Source organism: Gopherus flavomarginatus, chromosome 2, assembly GCF_025201925.1.
Source record: "Gopherus flavomarginatus isolate rGopFla2 chromosome 2, rGopFla2.mat.asm, whole genome shotgun sequence".
In the NCBI taxonomy this organism is placed as follows: domain Eukaryota; kingdom Metazoa; phylum Chordata; order Testudines; family Testudinidae; genus Gopherus; species Gopherus flavomarginatus.
This window is the reverse complement of record NC_066618.1, coordinates 47,343,928-47,362,418: the sequence shown is the minus strand read 5'-3', so window position 1 is coordinate 47,362,418 and position 18,491 is coordinate 47,343,928. Positions and strand designations below refer to the sequence as shown.

Here is an 18,491-nt window from a genome sequence, read left to right as displayed (position 1 = left end):
AGAAAACGAACATGATCACAATGGTGGGATGGTAACGAAACATTTTATGAAGCGACAAAGAGTTCCATGGCACCTTATAGACTAACAGAAGTATTGGAGCATAAGCTTTCGTGGGTGAATACCCACTTCGTCATCACATGCGTCTGACAAAGTGGGTATTCATCCACGAAAGCTTATGCTCCAATACTTCTGTTAGCAGGGGTCCCCAACGCGGTGCCCGTGGGCGCCGCGGTACGCCCGCGGGAGCATCTAAATTCTCCCGCATCCTGGCCAGCGGTGGAGCACCTGCCGAAGTGCTGCCGAATTTCTGTGGTGTTTCGGCGGCGACATCTCTTGATGACGTCACTTGTCGGTGGCAAGTGACATCATCGAGTGGCATTGCTGCCGAAACACCGCAGAAATTCTGCTGCGACGCCTCTCGATGACGTCGCTTGTCGGTGGCAGTGGTGTCATCGAGAGATGTTGCCGCCGAAACGCTGCAGAAATTCGGCGGCGGCGCCTCTCGATGATGCCACTTGCCGCCAACAAGCGACGTCATCGAGAGGTGTTGCCGCCGAATTTCTGCTGTGTTTCGGCGGCGACGCCTCTCGATGATGTCACTTGCCAGCAACAAATGACGTCATCCAGAGGCATCGCCGCCGAAACGCTGCAGAAATTCGGTAGCATTTCGGCGGGTGCTCCACCGCCGCCATGGTCCTTCGTCTGGCGTCCGCCAGACGAAAAGGTTGGGGACCACTGTGTTAGTCTATAAGGTGCCACAGGACTCTTTGTCACTTTTTACAGATCCAGACCAACATGGCTACCTGTCTGATACAGAACATTTAATAATACATTTAGGGTAACTTTATTGCATTGACTTTTGTTACATAAGAATTGGTATGTAATTTGTGAGAGGCAAGGTGGTTCAGGTAATATCTTTTATTGAACCAACTTCTATTGGTGAGAGAGAGAGAGAAGCTTTAGAAGTTAGTCCAATAAAAGATATAACCTCACCCACCTTGTCTAATATCTCTAATATCCTGGGACCAAAACCACTACAAAAACATTACATATGTAATTTGTATCAGTTACCATTTGGGAAAAATTGATCTACCATAGTCTAAAAATAGAATATCATTTCTTTGACTGAAATTGTATAACTGCCAAAGAAGAAAACAGGATTTTTGTTGCTGTTGAATAGTTTTCTGTTTCTCTTTCCTTTGTAGATAATACAAAATATGCATACAGTCCTGGATGCCCAGTTTTCTACTGCTTACAGGACATCATGAGGGTCTGCAGCGAATCCAGCACTCATTTTGCTACACTCACTGCTAGAATGTTAATAGCCTTGGATAAGTAAGAAATATCATTAGTAGAAATACGTGGTTAGAAATAAAAAATAGACAAGGAAGTCTGCAAATGTGAAAAATTAGATCTGTTTTACAGCAGTCTTGTGATCACTGAGAAGGAAATCACAGTGATATCACATGTTGTTTTCTTAGTAAGTTTATTAAAAAAAACCAAGCAAATCTTGAGGATTGAGCTGTAATTCTTCACGCCAGATAGTTTCGAGGTGAAGATGGTTATACTTTTTTAAATCTAGAGCAGGGGTCGGCAACTTTTGGCATGCGGCAGGTAAACAAACCGTCCTGGCCCGCCAGGGTGCCAAAGGTTGCCGATCCCTGATCTAGAGACTCCCAGAAACAGGCTTGTTCACTTCTAATGCATTAAAGAACCATGCAAGAATATTAATAATGATACCTACATTTTATATAGATAATCTTAATAATAAACTTGCCAGAGTATAATGGAGTCACCTTAGCATCTCCATAGTTTAGATTGCACTGAGGTTTGCACTTAAACTAGGAATTAAACCTGTTACTTATGAATAATATAGCGTATCTTGCCCAGATTTTCAGCACTTATTTTTAAATTAGATAATCATGAAAATTTACAGATAATTACTTTAATCTGATTTCTAATCTTTTGGAAATTGGCTAAACACACATTTTTGGTGAGTCTGACTTCTTCAGCTCAGTGTAGCAAATACATTTTTTGTGATTTTTTTCTTTTTGAGATTTTAAAAGTGACTCACACCTAAATTCTGATCCTGCAAACACACACACTCGTAACTTTACTCGTGTTGTTCCGTTCAGTGGTAAAACAATCAGTCCTTCATTTTATCTTCAAAAATAAAGAAATACTGGCGTGGCTTGTCCGAACTGCTCTACAAACATTGAATTGAATAGAATGGCTCACGTGAGTGAAGTTAAGCACATGCATAAATGATGGCAGGATCAGGGCCAAAGACAATAGCAAAATATAAGTTATACACCTCTACCTCGATATAACATGACCAGCTATAACACAAATTCAGATATAGTGCGGTAAAGCAGTGCTCCGGGGTGGCGGGGCTGCGTACTCCAGTGGATCAAAGCAAGTTCGATATAATGCGGTTTCACCTATAACACAGTAAGCTTTTTTGGCTCCTGAGGACAGCATTATATCGAGGTAAAGGTATATGTTAATTTTTTTATTTATTAGCTCTGATAGTCATAACGTTTTCTATCAGCTTCGCAGTGGTAATTGCCAAACCTACCTGTCATTGAACCTAGAATCTAAGCTTCCATTTAATATAGAATCATAGAATATCAGGGTCAGAAGGGACCACAGGAGGTCATGTAGTCCAACCCCCTGCTGAAAGCAGGACTAATCCACGGACAGATTTTTGCCCCAAATCCCTAAATGGCCCCTTTAAGGATTAAACTCACAACCCTGGGTTGAGCAGGCCAGTGCTCAGACCACTGAGCTATCCCTCCTATGTTTGTTTCTAGACTTCATGGTTGTGAAGAAAGCCTTGAAAATGTGAACAGAATATAACTGATGCTGTCTCATCTAATTGAGTCTTTAGACAGACTGAAGAAATAGCTCTGAAAAGTTTGAACACCCTAGCCCAGGAGTCTCAAACTCAATTTACCTTAGGGCCAGTGCCAGTCCTCAAATCCTCCCAGCGGACCAATATTGTCACTCATGCCGCCCAGAATTCCACCCCCACCTGCCTAAGGCTCTGGCAGGGAGTTTGGGTGGGGGAGGAGATCTGGAGCAGGGGACTGGGGTGCAGGCTCTGAGAGGGAGTTTGGGTGCAGAAGGAGTAAGAGGTTGGGGTCTGGGAGGGAGTTTGGGTGGCGGAGAGGGTCTGGGGTGCAGGCTCTGGGCTGGGGCAAAAGGTGGGGGTGCAGGAGGAGGATGTGGGCCTGCAGGCTCTGGGAGGGAATTTGGGGGCTAGGGTGTGTGGGGAGGGGGTGCAGGCTCTGGGAGGGAGTTTGGGGGAAGAAGAGGGTATGTGGGAAAGGGGAGTGGTGTAGGCTCTGGAAGGGGGTTGGGTGCGGCGCTTACCTGGGGCTCTAGATGGGCAAGGGGGCCTCCGTGCACTGCTGCCCCCAGGCATTGCCCCCACAGCTTCGTATTGGCTGCAGGGGCACTTTGGGCAGGGGCAGCATGTGGAAGCATAGGCCTGCCCTGAGGCTGCAGGGAGGGGTCGGCAGCCACTGGAGCGAGCAGGCAGTTGGCGCTCAGCTCTGCTGCACTGCCAGATCCTTGTGAGGGGAGCACCTGGGGGCAGCAGGTAGGGCCAAGGGAGAGACCTAGCCCCAAAACTGCTGAAGCCCTGTGGGCCACATTGGGGAGGATCGCGGGCCGCAGATGGCCCACAGACTGGGAGTTTGAGACTCCTGCCCTAGCCATCTAATGGGGTACTTGCTCAAAAGACCTCTCGCAAGCCAGAGACAGTTTATTGCACAGTGGCCACAACTTTTACCAAATAAACAATATTGTAAACAAACAGAAGGAATTAAGGTATTCTTTGCAGCAAAGGGTAGCTGATGTCCAGGACACCCTTTGTCCTGACTAGGAGAACCCAAAGACACAAGAAACTACCCAGCTAGAGATACCATCCAGTGTACCCATGTTTGGACACATGGCTTGGACTTCAAGCCACACTCCACTCCCAAAAAGAGGTTAGAGTTGCCACTGAAACAGACTAAGGCAGCCTCTGCTTGTGAGTGTTTCTGTCCTAGCTATACAGTGAATACCACAGTTCTCAGAATATATATCCCTCTTTATCTCCATCTCATCCTGGCCTAAATAACCAAATAATTTTTCCCCTGAAAAGATTATGTCCACCCCAAACTTGTCTATTACAGTATGTGAGAACCCACACACAAATATGACTTGACCTTAAAAAAACCCCAGAAGCCCACAGTGATCAACAGAACGATAACATTAAATCCGCAATTAAATGCCAACACAATCTCCAGAAGATAAAGACCAAATGCTTTCCCTAATTCATGCTCCACAATGCATGGGTGGCAATGTGTGGGTGGCAAAATCTTACTGCAGCAAGAGGAGTGTGTGAATGGCCCAATGTTTCTCCCCAGCTTAATCTAAATGGGGGCAGGTCCCTCCCTCCCTCTGTCAGTAAAAGCACTCTTTAGAGTCAGAGGAGCAATTCATGTAACAGATTTAGGGTCTGATTCTGTAGCCTCTTCATGCACACAACAACCTTTGACTTCCCCAAAAGTGGTGTACCCAGTGTGGCTAAAAAATTAGCCCTTTATTTATCTTCAATATGGTAGTGTGACTTTTTTCCATTCTGTTCTGCAGGTGGTTAGATGAACGACATACACAATCTCATTCCATCCCAGCTTTATTCAGACCATCTCCTCTTGAGAGGATTAAAACTAATGTTTCAAACCCCGCATATGCTATTGAACCTGGGCAGACGGAGAGCTCTCTACACATGGGATATACTGCATTAGAAATAAAGAGCAAAATGTTGGCACTGGAGAAAGCAGATATGTGTATCTACAACCCTTTGTTTGGGTCAGATCTTCAGTATACCAACAGGGTGAGAGTTTTGTAGTATGAACTATATTTTAGCTGTGAAAGTTCATATATTGAACTTTAACATAGGTATTCTCAGTCTAATGCTTGTGACCAGATTTGATTTTCAAATGTGCGAATTTGAAAATCTGTCCCCTTAATAGCAACAAGTTACAGTAACTCCTCACTTAAAGTCGTCCCGGTTAAGTTTGTTTTGTTACTGATCAATTAGGGAACATGCTCATTTAAAGTTGCGCAATGCTCCCTTATAACATTGTTTGACAGCCGCCTGCTTTGTCCACTACTTTCAGAAAGAGCACCCCTTTGCAGCTAGCTGGTGGGGGTTTGCAACCAGAGTGGACTGGCAGCCCCCTCATCAGCTCCCTGGCAGCCCCCCTATCAGCTCCCTGCTCCCCTAAGTTCCCTGTGGCAGCCACCCAGCAGGCTATCAATTGCTGGCAGTTCAGCTGTCCCTCCCCCCACTGCCATGTGCTGCTCCTGCCCTCTGCCTTGGAGCTGCTCCCCGGGCCTCCTGCTTGCTAGGGGGGGCGGTGAGAGAGAAGAGGGGGGCTAATATCAGGGTGTTCCCCTCCCCCTGTTCCTGCCACCCGCTTACCCCACTTCCCTAGAGCAGGGGGGAGACACAGCAGGACTCAGGACAGAGGGAGCTTGCAGGCAGCAGCTGCTGTCTCAACTTGCTGATCTAAAAAGGTAATGTTCTTAGAGTGGGGTCAGCATACTTAAAGGGGCAATGTGCATCTCTCTCTCTCTCACACACGCACGCACGCACGCACACACACACACACGCACAGTGTGTGTGTCTCTGTCTGCCATGCTGTCTCCCTCCCTCCATTCATAGAGCGTGAGGCTACATTAACAACAATGTGTTAACCCTTGAGGGTTCAACTGAATGCTAGTTCATCATTTAGCAGTAACGCATTCCTTAGGAAATATCCTACCCTCTTCCACCGTCTGACTCCACCACCTCAACCAAGCTTCACAATCATCATTGCTCTGTACAATATTAAATTGTTTGTTTAAAACTTATACTGTATATACATATATATAACAGTGTCTTTTGTCTGGTGAAAAAAATTTCCCTGGAACCTCACCCCCCCATTTACATTAATTCTTATGGGGAAATTGGATTTGCTTAACATCGTTTTGCTTAAAGTTGCGGGACATAACTACAGTGCTAAACGCGGAGTTACTGTGCTGTATTTACATTGGTTCCACAGAACATACAAGTCACTGCTATTGGTTTGTTGAAGTCTCAATGAGAAGTTTTTCAGACTTTTTTTTTTATTATTATTTTTAATAGTATGTTGTCTTCCTAGGTTGATAAAGTGGTTATAAATCCATACTTTGGTCTTGGAGCTCCAGACTATTCAAAGATTCAGATTCCAAAACGAGAAAAGTGGCAACGCAGCATGAGCAGTGTCACAGAAGACAAGTACTGTTACATTTATATAATTTGTTTTATATTATGTATTCATATTACAGTAGTGTCTAAGGCCCCATTCAGGGAGCAGGGCCCCCATTGTCCTAGGGACTACACAAAAACTTATATAAAAAGTAGTCCCCAAAGTGTTTGCAGCACAACACAACAGATTGGTGAAACAAACAAATGTAAGGTGGAGTACGGAGGGACAGTTGGAGGATGAGGCAATACTAAAATGCTTGTTTCTTAGCATGATGACTGTTAGTCATGGCTGGCCATCTGTCTACCGAAGTTCTAATTGTATAAACATTGACGCATTTTAGCTGCTTGTGCTTTGTGCACATCATTAGATACCCATAAGTTGTCATTTTGATATTTCTTTGCTTGATTGTTGAAATATAATCTTTTTCATATTTTGCTTCTCATTACTAGAGAGCGCCAATGGGTAGATGATTTCCCTCTTCATCGCAGTGCTTGTGAAGGAGACTCTGAATTACTTAGTCGCCTTCTAGATGACAACTTTTCAGTCAACCAGTTAGACAGTGACCTTTGGGCACCTATCCATTATGCGTGCTGGTGAGTATTTTTTCCAAGTGAATGTATTTCTGGTATTTATGGCTGAAAATCTCTACCACTAAGCACTTGTGTCGTTTAAAATAGTAATTAAATGCCAGAAAATCCAAACTGTAGCATTTTAGTTGTCATTTGTTCTTCTAGTTAATATAAAAAAAATATTGAAAGAGAAATTAAACCTCATGCTTCAAGGTTTAAGCTGATCTCTGACTAAAGAGTTTAGAAGGTGGAGATCTAATGGGACGTTATCCTACGTCAGCCTAATGCTAGTTTTCTTGTACCTTCCTCTGAAATACTTGGTGCTGACCCCTATCAGAGAGAGTGTATTGGACTAGATGTACCATGGGTCTGATCCAGAATACCAATTCCTATGTAGCCCAAAATTTTGATTTTATTAAAACAATTATAAACCAGCAGACCAATAGAAATGTTTCAATATTTAATTCAGTCTTTAAATTAATCATTCTTCTGCAAATATTTCAGTACTGAGAATTTGGAAGTGAAACTGACATATGAACAAATGTGAAACTGACTATTGATTTTTGTCTATGCTGAGACAAATGCAAAAAGTTAACCACATAAACTGGATTTTTAAAATCTTTTGATTTTAATGTCATGCGTAGGAACCCTTAGATAGAATGTGGTATAGAAGTGAAGAGCATTATTATTAAACAATGGCTTGATTATTCCATTTTGAAAGTACACAGAGAGCAAGAATTTTAAATAATATGTTCCTTTATTTTTGGTATTTCGGTGTTTTACTTCTGGTTCTATGCAGTGTTTCTACAGAATGTCTTATAGTTGTAACCTGGCCACTATAGATAACATTACACCAGAAGTTTCATTATAACCCTTCTTTTCACATGATCCTTACATTCTGAAAATACTTCCTTTAGATAATTATCCTCATGTGTTTTCTTAGCTCAGGGATAAATTTTTATGGAAAATGAGGTAACATTCTTCAGCTATTTTTTGAATTATTGACGAGTGAAAGAAATTACACTGATTTTAAAGCATTATAAAATGTTTTTAGCTCACCAAAATTTCAAATGGCTCAAATCCACTTCCTACCAAATAGTCTGTAATGAGGAGTAGGTTTATCCAGAAAAGAAGAATTCTGCTCTTCATTTCTGTAGTCTGAACTGAAATTGTTCACAAGACAGCTCTTATTCTTTGCATCATAGAAATATAGGGCTGGAAAGGACCTTAACCCTCCCTGTGCTGAGGCAGGACCCAAGTATACCTAGACCGTCTCTGACTAGCGTTTTGCCTTCAAAATCTCCAATAACAGGGATTGCATGGCCTCCCTTGGAAGTCTATTCCAGTACTTAACTATCATTATAGTTAGAAAGTTTTTTCTAACATCTAATCTAAAACTCCTTTGCTGTAAACTAAATTGACGACTTCTTGTCCTACCTTCAGTGGTCATGGAGAACAATTGATCACTGTTCTCATTGTAACATCCCTTAATATGTTTGAAGACAGAGTAGAGCAGAGCAGTTACCTCCCACATCATGCTTCTGGCACTCTTACTAATACATCCCAGAATGATTTTTTTCGCAACTGAATCACATTGTTGGCTCATATTAAATTTGTGATCCACTATAATCCCCAGATCCTTTTCAGCAATACCACTGCTTAGTCAGTTATTCCCCATTTTGTAGTTGTGCATTTGGTATTTCTTTCCTAAGTGTAGAAATTTGCATTTATCTTCATTAAATTTCAGACCAAGTCTCCTATTTATCAAGATCATTTTGAATTCTAATTCTGTCCTCCAAAGTGTTTGCAACTCCTCCCAGTATGGTGTGTTCTGCAAATTTTATAAGCATATTTTCCACTTGATTATTCAAGTAATTTAATGAAAATATTTAATAGTATTGGACCCACGACAGAGCGCTACAGGATCTCACTAGAAACATCCTCACAGTTTGAGAGCAAATCATTGATAAGTACTCTTTGAGTAGGATTTTTAAGCCAATTGTGGTCTGGATGCAATTACTATAATGTGGGTGTACATTTCCATATTCTAAATATGCCATATGTCCTAAAACATTCAGGAATATCTCTGAAAGCATCTGAAATATATATATATATTTTTTTTAAATCTTGTGTTCTTTGTTGTGGCCATTCTGCTTTTAATCTCTCTTGTAGGTATGGAAAAGTTGAAGCCACTCGAATGTTGCTGGAGAAAGGGAAATGTAATCCAAACCTACTGAATGGACATCTTAGCTCTCCTCTTCATTTTGCTGCTGGAGGAGGACATGTTGAAATTGTGAAAATTCTTCTAAACCATCTGGAAATTGACAGAGTAAGATACCTTTGTAATTGGAATGATTTTTACCTACAGTTGCAGCACATACTTACAATATCTCTCATATATGATATGTCTCCAGTTCCAAAGGTAAAAACAAAAAAAATGCAGTTTCAGTTCTTAATTGTCTCTTAAATTAAATTAAAAAGGGCATACATTTTAAACTCCCAAATTCCAGTTGTACAATTATTATAGGAAACTGCATCTTAAAACTTAATCTGCCCAAACATACAGACTGATTTATATTTGCCCCCCTTGTCAACTCTACTTTAACTGGATTTTACTAGAGATTTTAGTCTAAACTCTCACTATCTTTTTGTAAAATTCCTATTCATTATGAAGAAGTAAATTTCTCAGTCTCTGGGTTTTGCTTGAATTGCTCATTTCTATTACTTATCTAGTTAAGCCTTTTTTTATAATTTATTATTATTGCTATCGAATCAATAGGCTCCAATCAGGGCTGGGTTCCATTGTTCTAGGTGCTCTGTAGACACATAGAAAGAGACAGTGCCTGGCCCTATAAGAGCTTATAGTGTAAAACAAAACAAAAAAAAGCCAAGAAGTAGATAAAGAGGAGTAGAGCAGGATATGTCCAAATACAAGCAAAGTGGTCACACTTATAAGAGACGTGTGGTGTTAGTTCCTCTCTTTTCTGCAGCATACAAAGGGTAGAGAGAGGGAAGCAATCAAATTCTACACCATTTTTGTATACGTTTGTTGTATATACATACTATGTCCAATAACAAATGCTCATAGTGTGATGAAAATGTACAGATGGAAAATACATTATAGGACTGAAGTTATAACCCCATCAAATGGGGCAGTAGTCTTGGTTGTTAGTTATATTACATTTAATGTACTGATAGTAAGTTGTATATAAAAGGAAGTATTTCTTCATACAACGCAGTCAACCTATGGAACTCCTTGCCAGAGGATGTTGTGAAGGCCAGGACCATGACAGGGTTCAAAAAAGAACTAGATAAATTCATGGAGGATAGGTCCATCAATGGCTATTAGCCAGGATGGGCAGGAATGGTATCCCTAGCCTCTGTTTTCCAGAAGCTGGGAATGAGCGACGGGATGGATCACTTGATGATTACCTGTTCTGTTCATTCCCTATGCGGCACCCGGCACTGGCCACTGTCGGAAGACAGGATACTGGGCTAGATGAACCTTTGGTCTGACCCAGTCGATCCATTCTTATGTTCTTATATATGGGAACTTCAAACCCCTCTCTCCACCACCAGCACAACCACAGAAGATCTATGACTGCATTTTACTCTATATGTAGAATATATGTCAGAATGCACAGTAGCACAAAATTAAAATACTAAAATTCTATTTTAAATGGCGTCAAATTGGTGCTTGTGTAATAAATGACTGACAGCGCTGACTAGAATAATTTAGTGTAAGCAAGGTCTATGCAAGGTTTTTCATACAACTCTGGCAACACACCTCAGTCTTGGCCTGCAAACACACTTGCTCTTCTTATCCCAGTGATTTCCTGTGGAGAGGCTGCCAGAAACAGAGAAAATAAACAGAGAAGTACAATTCATGAAAAGTATTTAAACAATCAAACTTCTGGACTCTATGAACAAGGGAGGATTTTAATTAATATTATTGAAAATCCTAGATATTTTAGTTATCTTCAAAACTTGTTAATGTTTACCTTTCTAGATTGAAAACTATATTTATGCCAGGCTTTCTGTTCGTATTTATAGCACATTACTGATCAACAAGGAAGATCCCCATTGAATGTCTGCGAAGAGAGCAAACAGAATGATTGGGAAGAAACTGCAAAACTGCTGAAGGAAGCCATAAATAAACCTGTATGTGTTTACCTTTTAAACAGTTTAGTAGTTATATTTTAAAGTCTTAGAAAATGTATACAGAGTGGAAAACCAAGGCATGTGATAGGTCCACATATAGCAACGATAGTCTACAGGACACATACTCTGCATGTATTTAGATTTTTGGTGTGAAATGAACATTTGTCATTTTAAATGTTTGTATCTTGTACCTCTGGCACTACAGCTGTGTGCAAGATTTTAAAATGTAATAATCTGATTTCTGGAAGTATAAAATAGCACAAATTCTACTGCCACTACTGATCATTCTACCACTGTTTTATTTTGTATGTTTGCCAGCGTTTTATATATTGATACAGTCTGCTGCTATGTTGTTTTTAAGACCATTTTCATTTGACTTTCAGTATCAGAGGGGTAGCCGTGTTAGTCTGGATCTGTAAAGGCAGCAAAGAATTCTGTGGCACCTTATAGACTAACAGACGTTTTGGAGCATGAGCTTTCGTGGGTGAATACCCACTTCGTCAGATGCATTCACCCACGAAAGCTCATGCTCCAAAACGTCTGTTAGTCCATAAGGTGCCACAGGATTCTTTGCTGCTTTGACTTCCAGTGTTACTGAAAAAGGAACTGATCCCTCTCATTTTGCCTTATAAAGCAGTTGTTTTAAACTTGAGCATTACAGATGTTATTGCCTTCTAATATAATCAGATTAATATAGTAAAACTAAATATTTGGGAATTAAAGTTACTACAGTAGAAGTAGGAGCAAGTGCTATAGTTCAGATTGCAAAATGTTTTCCATTCTAACCTTATTTTCAGTCAATCATAATTTTCCAAGACATTCACCTTTCTGGCTAAAAGTTTCCAGGCTTGGTCTCTGAATTTTTTGGGGAAAGACTGAGCAGAGGGGTAATGGGGAAATATACTGCTATTATAATAAATTTTTACAACTTTTTTTTAAACAGCTAAACCATTGAAACAACTGGAGATAAGAAGTTTAAGTTCTCAGTTCAGCTTGGTACTTAAGCACATGAATAGTCCCATTCATTTAAATGGGATTATTTATGGCATACATGAAGTTAGTCACGTGCTTAAAGCATGGCTGTAGTGAGACGTTCTGCACCCACAATCCATTGAAGTTAATCGGAGTTTTGAGTAAAAATTAATAGTAGTACCTAAAGGTCTCAAGTAGATTAGGGGTCACCTTGTGCTAGGAGCTGTACAAACATACAATAAATTAAGGCCTTTGCTCCCAAAGAGTTTATGGCCTAGAAGTTAAGATTTAAAGGATAAGTGAAACAAATTAGAGGAATGGAGAGAGGAAAAAGTAACAATAAGATGTTTTAATATAAACTAGTTGTGTGCATAATTCATAGTCAATCAGTAGTAGTAATCATATAATGCATGTAGCAGGATATACGTAGGCACTTAGCCCCAGATTTTTGAAAGTATTTATGTATTGTTCTGCTCAGCATTGCAACACCTAAATACCTTTAAAAATCTGCACCTTAAGTATGTGGTAATGGGCACGGTATAGAAATCTAGAGAGAGACAATGTTACATGGTCTCAAGAGGCCCCACAGATCTGTGAAAGGTGTTCTGATCCAAGATAAATATAAAAGAATTCTGCAAAATTATTTGTCTCAAAATGTAAATGCTGCTAAATTGGATTAAAAATTGATGCTTGTGGAAATGAAAGCAATAGAAGAGTGGGATTTTAACTTATGATTATTTTGTCTCCCATTCATTTTAATGGTATTTTTATATATTTTTGCCATAGTACGAAAAGGTACGGATTTATCGAATGGATGGGTCATATCGTTCTGTTGAGTTGAAACATGGAAACAATACTACTGTACAGCAGATAATGGAAGGAATGCGTCTGTCTCAAGAAACACAGCAGTACTTCACTATTTGGATTTGTTCTGAGAACCTTAGTAAGTAGTTAGAGAACTTATAACATTGTTGGAGTTATTATTTTGCATTTTGTTTTTTTACATTTATTTTTGTAAATGTATTGCTAAAGTAAAAAAGGACACGAACAAGACTGGCAGACCAAACAATAATCTTGTCAGCTTTCTTTAGTCATATACATTGTCCTGTCATCTTCTGCATTGCTGAGTCATTTTTGAGACCTTTAAAAAACTTATGAGAATTTTGCTCACTGTAGTGCAGAGAGGCAATTGCGAAAAACCTAGACATGACTAGATTGATAAAGAGTTGGCTCTTAGTTAGATGAGACTTTGGAGCTGAGCAGTGTTGTTTTGGGGGTTTTTTGGAGCTTGCTGGAGTTTTTTAACACTTAGAAAAAAAATTATTTAAAAACACACTTTTTTCAGTGGCTTAGATTTGGTGCCTGTCGTGTGTTTCTCATAGTGGTTCTCATTGGAAAGAAGGGAAAAGATTGTGCACCATGAAATATCTTACAGTTCTGTAATACCATCTGTAAGAAAATCATCTTGAATGCCTTCTAGAACTTTAAACCATTGAGATCAGTGGAGCTGCTGCAGTAGTCTGCCTGGCCACCTTCCATAAAAAGAACTAGATGTAGATGCCTGAAGAGACAACACAGGACTTCTATGGGAGCTGCTGGATGCCTGATGCTTTTGACAATCATGTCACTTATTAAGGTGCTTAAGTATGGGCTTTGCAGCCTGGTTTTAGGCTCCCACTCTTAAAATCTTTGCCTGCAACTATAGGGCCAAATCCTTCAAACCTTGCTCACATAAATGAGCCATACTCATATATGCAACTTATTCAACTTCAGTGGAATTATTCATATGAGTAATAATTAAAGGACTGGACTTACGTTATCTATGCATATGTTGGGTTAATTATTTGAGATTGTAAACAGTTTATAATTTTTAAGTATCAGAGGGGTAGCCATGTTAGTCTGGATCTGTAAAAGCAGCAAAGAATCCTGTGGCACCTTATAGACTAACAGACATTTTGGAGCATGAGCTTTCGTGGGTGAATACCCACTTCCTCAGATGGTATTCACTCACAAAAGCTCATGCTCCAAAATGTCTGTTAGTCTATAAGGTGCCACAGGATTCTTTGCTGCTTTTATAATTTTTAAAGCATTCTAGTTTATCCCTGTAAGCCAGTGGGCCATCTCACCGTGCATCAAAAGAACTCTCAACAGCCACAGGCTTTCAAGACCATTTTTTTTCCCCAGACACTAAATCTTTTATTTCTCTCAAATAAAACAACTTAATGTAATTTACGGATGTAAATCATGTCCTTTCTCCTGGCCCGTGGTCTCTTGTAGGAGCCATTATTCCCTGCAGCTCTCACTTTTCAGGTCCTCTGCCTGGGTGTTAATTCAAATCTGTCTCTCCCTTCTGCTGCAGCTTTCCTCCTTGCAGAGTTGCACTCCTAGAACATCTGCTTGGGAACTAAGGAGAGCCCATCTGCTCCCTTCTTGTCTTGATATCTGAAATCAAGTTGCCCTTTGCATCCCAGCAGACCTGGCACTTAGTTTCAGTCTTCTATCATATGATCCCTGGATTTTATTTCCATCATCTGGGAAAGTGAGCTGAGCCTGGCACAGAGTGCAGCTGAGCCCCATCCCCCTTAAAGGGCTCCCTCACCCTGTGACAGTCCTTAGTACATACTTTATTTCCTGATTGAAGCATTATGTATTATGAGATACTTTTTATGACTATTTAGTCTGCTTAAATGTGTACTAAGGTAAATTTGATTACCTCAACTTATTTCATATGTATAATAAATTCATGTAGTCAATGTTGCATAACCTTTTAAAAAAAAATTATACAAGTTCTCAGCTATATTTAGCACAGGAAGCATCTTTATTCCTATTGCTAGCTTTTTCATACAATTTAAGACTCCTCTTGGATTAAAGTCATATGTACAGTATATATCTTTGTAATTCTTTTTCTTTAGCAACATTCTTGCCACCTCTTTCCAACCAGATTTTAAAAAGATAGGTAGAAACATGTATAAGCTGTAGTCAGTCATGATTATGCCTACTTGTCAGAAAAGTTGTAAACAGCATTGCTGTGACAAGGTTGCTGTGGGGCTCATTTGTAATGCCAATTAAATGTGAGAAACTATCATCATGATTTCAGCTGCTTCAAATTGGGTTAGACTCACTGCTTGTGGCATTGTAAGGAAAAAAGCTGTGCATTAAGAATTCAACACTTCAGTGCTGCTTTCTTCTTTATATAGCTGGAATTTAAAATATGATGAGTGTGTGTTATAGTTGAAATTGTTTTAAATAATGCTTTTCTTCCGTTTTTCTGTCTGGCCATTTTCTCCCAGTTTTACCACTGTTACTTAACTTCCCTTTGTGAACAACCAATAGAGAACTATATGGGCCCACCAGCAGACATAAAATGCAGAGCTGCAGTGCTTGAGAGGAAAGGAGCCTGGCTGAGAAATGCCTTGATGCATATGTCCCTTTTAAAGCAGGGCAAATAACTGATTTTTTGGTTCTCTGGCATTTCTGAAAAAATGTGGGGAAAATATCAGTTTGGATGAAACCAAATTTGAAAATTCAAAAAATTTCAGCAAACTGAAAAGTCACTTTTGGGTTGAGCAAAATGTTTAGTTCAACCCAAAATGTGTTTCTGGGAATTATTGAAGTGCTAGATTCACAAAATAGGGGAGGAAAAGGAAGAAGAAGTGCCTCCATGATGAACTTTAGCCCAATGATTAGGGCATTCACCTGGGATGTGAGACACCTGAGTTCAGATCCCCCTGCCCCCCTCTGCCTAAAGTAGAGAAGGGAATTGAACTAGGGTCTCCTACACTATAGGAGAGTCCCCTAGCCACTGAGCTATGGGATACTCTAATATGGGTCTCTCAGTCTTTCCTGTTGAAGCTGTTCCACTATGCATAAATAATTAGTCATTGGAGAAGGAACATGAACTTGGATTTCCCAGATGAGTGCGCTGATCACCAACCTATAGAGTCATTTCGCTCTTTCTCTCTGGCCTAATGACTGTTTGTTTATACCAAGTGGAACAGCTAGTTTCCAAAAAAAAAAAAAAAAAAATCACCCAACTCTAGTCTCCTTACCTTCCGAGTGTGTGTTCCATCTTATTTTGCCCAAAATACTGAGATGTTTTATTTGTGGTACAGAGAAATATTACTAATTTGTTAAGTTTTTGTTACCAACAAATAATTCTATGAAACATTCATAATTTTCCAAATTAGACTAAGTATTTGAATTAAAAAAAAAAAAGACTCCATGTAATGAATTGTCTAGTACAGATTTAAACCAAGATGCTCTGTGAAAATACTTTGAGAAATCAACTTAAGTTTCTGCTTGCCTACTTAAGCAACTAATAGTCATCTTACGTTAGATAATGAAACTCTAACAAGAAAACTATGACAGTTTATGATGTTTTTAATTGTAGAGCATTTTGAATGTGGGAAGGAGAAATCAGAAGGTGCAGAAGTGGGAGAAGATTTTAAGTTGGCAGGAGCTGTGCAGAAGTCAGAGAATGAGGGAGAGTTGAGTAGTGGGGAGTTAGAAGACAGGTAAGCAATAGGGAGATCATGAGGAAAAGGAGGATAGGCAGATGGGTTGCCTGAATGTAGCTGCAGCTGTGTGCTGGTTGGCACAAGGATCTAGATCTATAGGTCAGCTTCGATAAGAGTAGTGAAGCAGAAAAAACTGCATCGTTACAGCATGTTAGGATCGTGATGCTTTACAGACCATAGAAAGGGCACAGCCTCTATCTATCAATTATAGTCTAAAAATGGCAAAAATGTTTCTAAAACAAACAAAGATATATTTTCCTGTGAAGACCTGAGTTCTGGGCTCTTATTTCTCCTAAAATAACTGCTACAATCATTAGCTAATACAGTCATTAAAGCCTAATAGTTAATGTAGTTCCATACCCTGAATTAGACATCTGTCATTCCACAGGCACTTGCAGAAAGAACCGATTCAGAAGCAATAAGAGGAAATTATTTTAAATGTTTTATTTGATGTGGTGTTTTGGCCCAATCCTGCAGTCCTTACCACAGCCTTTTACTTGTAGTTTTAAGGTCCACCCATATGTTTATTACAAACTTAAATTTTTAAAGTTACTTTTTTAAAAGAATTTCATTTCACTTTTGAGAAGCTGAATATAATTCAAGCATGCATTTACTGAATTATTGGTATGGCCTCTGCTGTGATAAATTTGTCACTGTGTTTGCGACCTTTTATATATATGGTAAAAAGAAAACAGTTTTTTGTTTGAGAAAGGCGAATTCTCAGTTCTAACATTTTGATATAGCATTCATTTGAGCTTGATTCCTCTGTTTATTATTTTAAATGAAAAGTTATTTTCCAGGCCTCCAGCTGAAGCCATATCATAAACCTTTGCAGCATGTTCGTGACTGGTCTGAAATACTCACTGAACTGACAAACTTGGATCCTCAAAGGGAAACTCCACAGCTTTTCCTGAGGAGGGATGTGAGACTTCCTTTGGAGGTTGAAAAAAAGGTCTGCATTAGAAATGCTAATATCAAATACAGGTGCAGAAACAGAAACCTTTATCAGCCAGGAGTATGTCAATCCGTTAGTCTGTTTTAGAACTTAAATAGATTTTGGGACCCCCTTCCCATCTGACCAATAAGAAAGGGAAAGAAGTTGCAAACTACAGGTTCAGAAGCCATGACTTTAAATCATATTTAAACCTGTTAGAAAACATTAGTAGGTGTAAGAGTAACTGTCAATTAAAGTGATTTGTTCTTCTGCCTGTGTGCCTCTTTCCCACTGAAGATTAAGAGTCCTGTTGATTTTGATAGGAGATAGATCAAGCCTGTAATTCCTGTTAATAATTGTGGGACAGGACAATGGTAGAATAGGCTGTGACTTTTTACAGTTCTAAGGTTGATTCTCCTTTTATTTATTGAAATTGCAGAAAATCACTTACATTCCAAACAAATGTATTGTCAATAATAATAATAAAATAGTACTGAGCGAGCTCCTATAAACAGCAGTTTCTCATAAATGCTATTCCTCCAATTGAATAAAGACTTGTCAGAGTATACTCCTAAGCAACTAAACTTAATCACAAAACAGCCAATATTGTTTATGGACTGGAACCTTAGTTAAGCCAATCAGATTTTCCTCCAGTCCTGCCCACTTTCTAGTGGCCAAATTCTGGGACCCTTGCTCATTCTGAGTAATTTTCTTCTTACAGATATCAATGAACTATCTGTAAGATTACTCTCAGAGAAAGGTGGTACTGTTTGGCAAGAGTAAGGGTGGTAAAGCTGGTCATAAATAGATAGTATAGAGTGAGAAAATAGATTTTTTTTTTGTCAACAGTGTAAAATGTTTTTTTACTTTTATGGGTTTGATGTGATTTTGATTTGGCATAGTGTGGTATTCAGTTGTAATTTATATATGTTAGATCAGTATGAATGTGTAATTCAGAAAATGGAAATACTTGCATATCAATATTTATGAATCATAGCATTTATTCTTCTTCTAGACCAAATAAAATACACATTTCAGTTAAATAAGATCATAT

General features: G+C 39.3%; 1 protein-coding gene across 8 annotated transcripts in view; it reads left to right on the top strand.

The window, feature by feature from the left end:
- KRIT1 (KRIT1 ankyrin repeat containing) overlaps positions 1-18,491 on the top strand; it is a 44,835-nt gene that overhangs the window by 15,953 nt on the left and 10,391 nt on the right. For 7 of the 8 annotated variants that reach the window (XM_050939538.1, XM_050939539.1, XM_050939541.1 and 4 more), the window contains 9 exons: positions 1,206-1,335; positions 4,642-4,885; positions 6,198-6,313; positions 6,734-6,877; positions 9,026-9,182; positions 10,907-11,014; positions 12,773-12,929; positions 16,377-16,500; positions 17,293-17,455. In XM_050939538.1, the coding sequence (XP_050795495.1) occupies positions 1,206-1,335; positions 4,642-4,885; positions 6,198-6,313; positions 6,734-6,877; positions 9,026-9,182; positions 10,907-11,014; positions 12,773-12,929; positions 16,377-16,500; positions 17,293-17,455 (1,343 nt within the window). The remainder of the gene's footprint in view (positions 1-1,205; positions 1,336-4,641; positions 4,886-6,197; positions 6,314-6,733; positions 6,878-9,025; positions 9,183-10,906; positions 11,015-12,772; positions 12,930-16,376; positions 16,501-17,292; positions 17,456-18,491) is intronic. The other variant, XM_050939542.1, reaches the window with a different exon arrangement.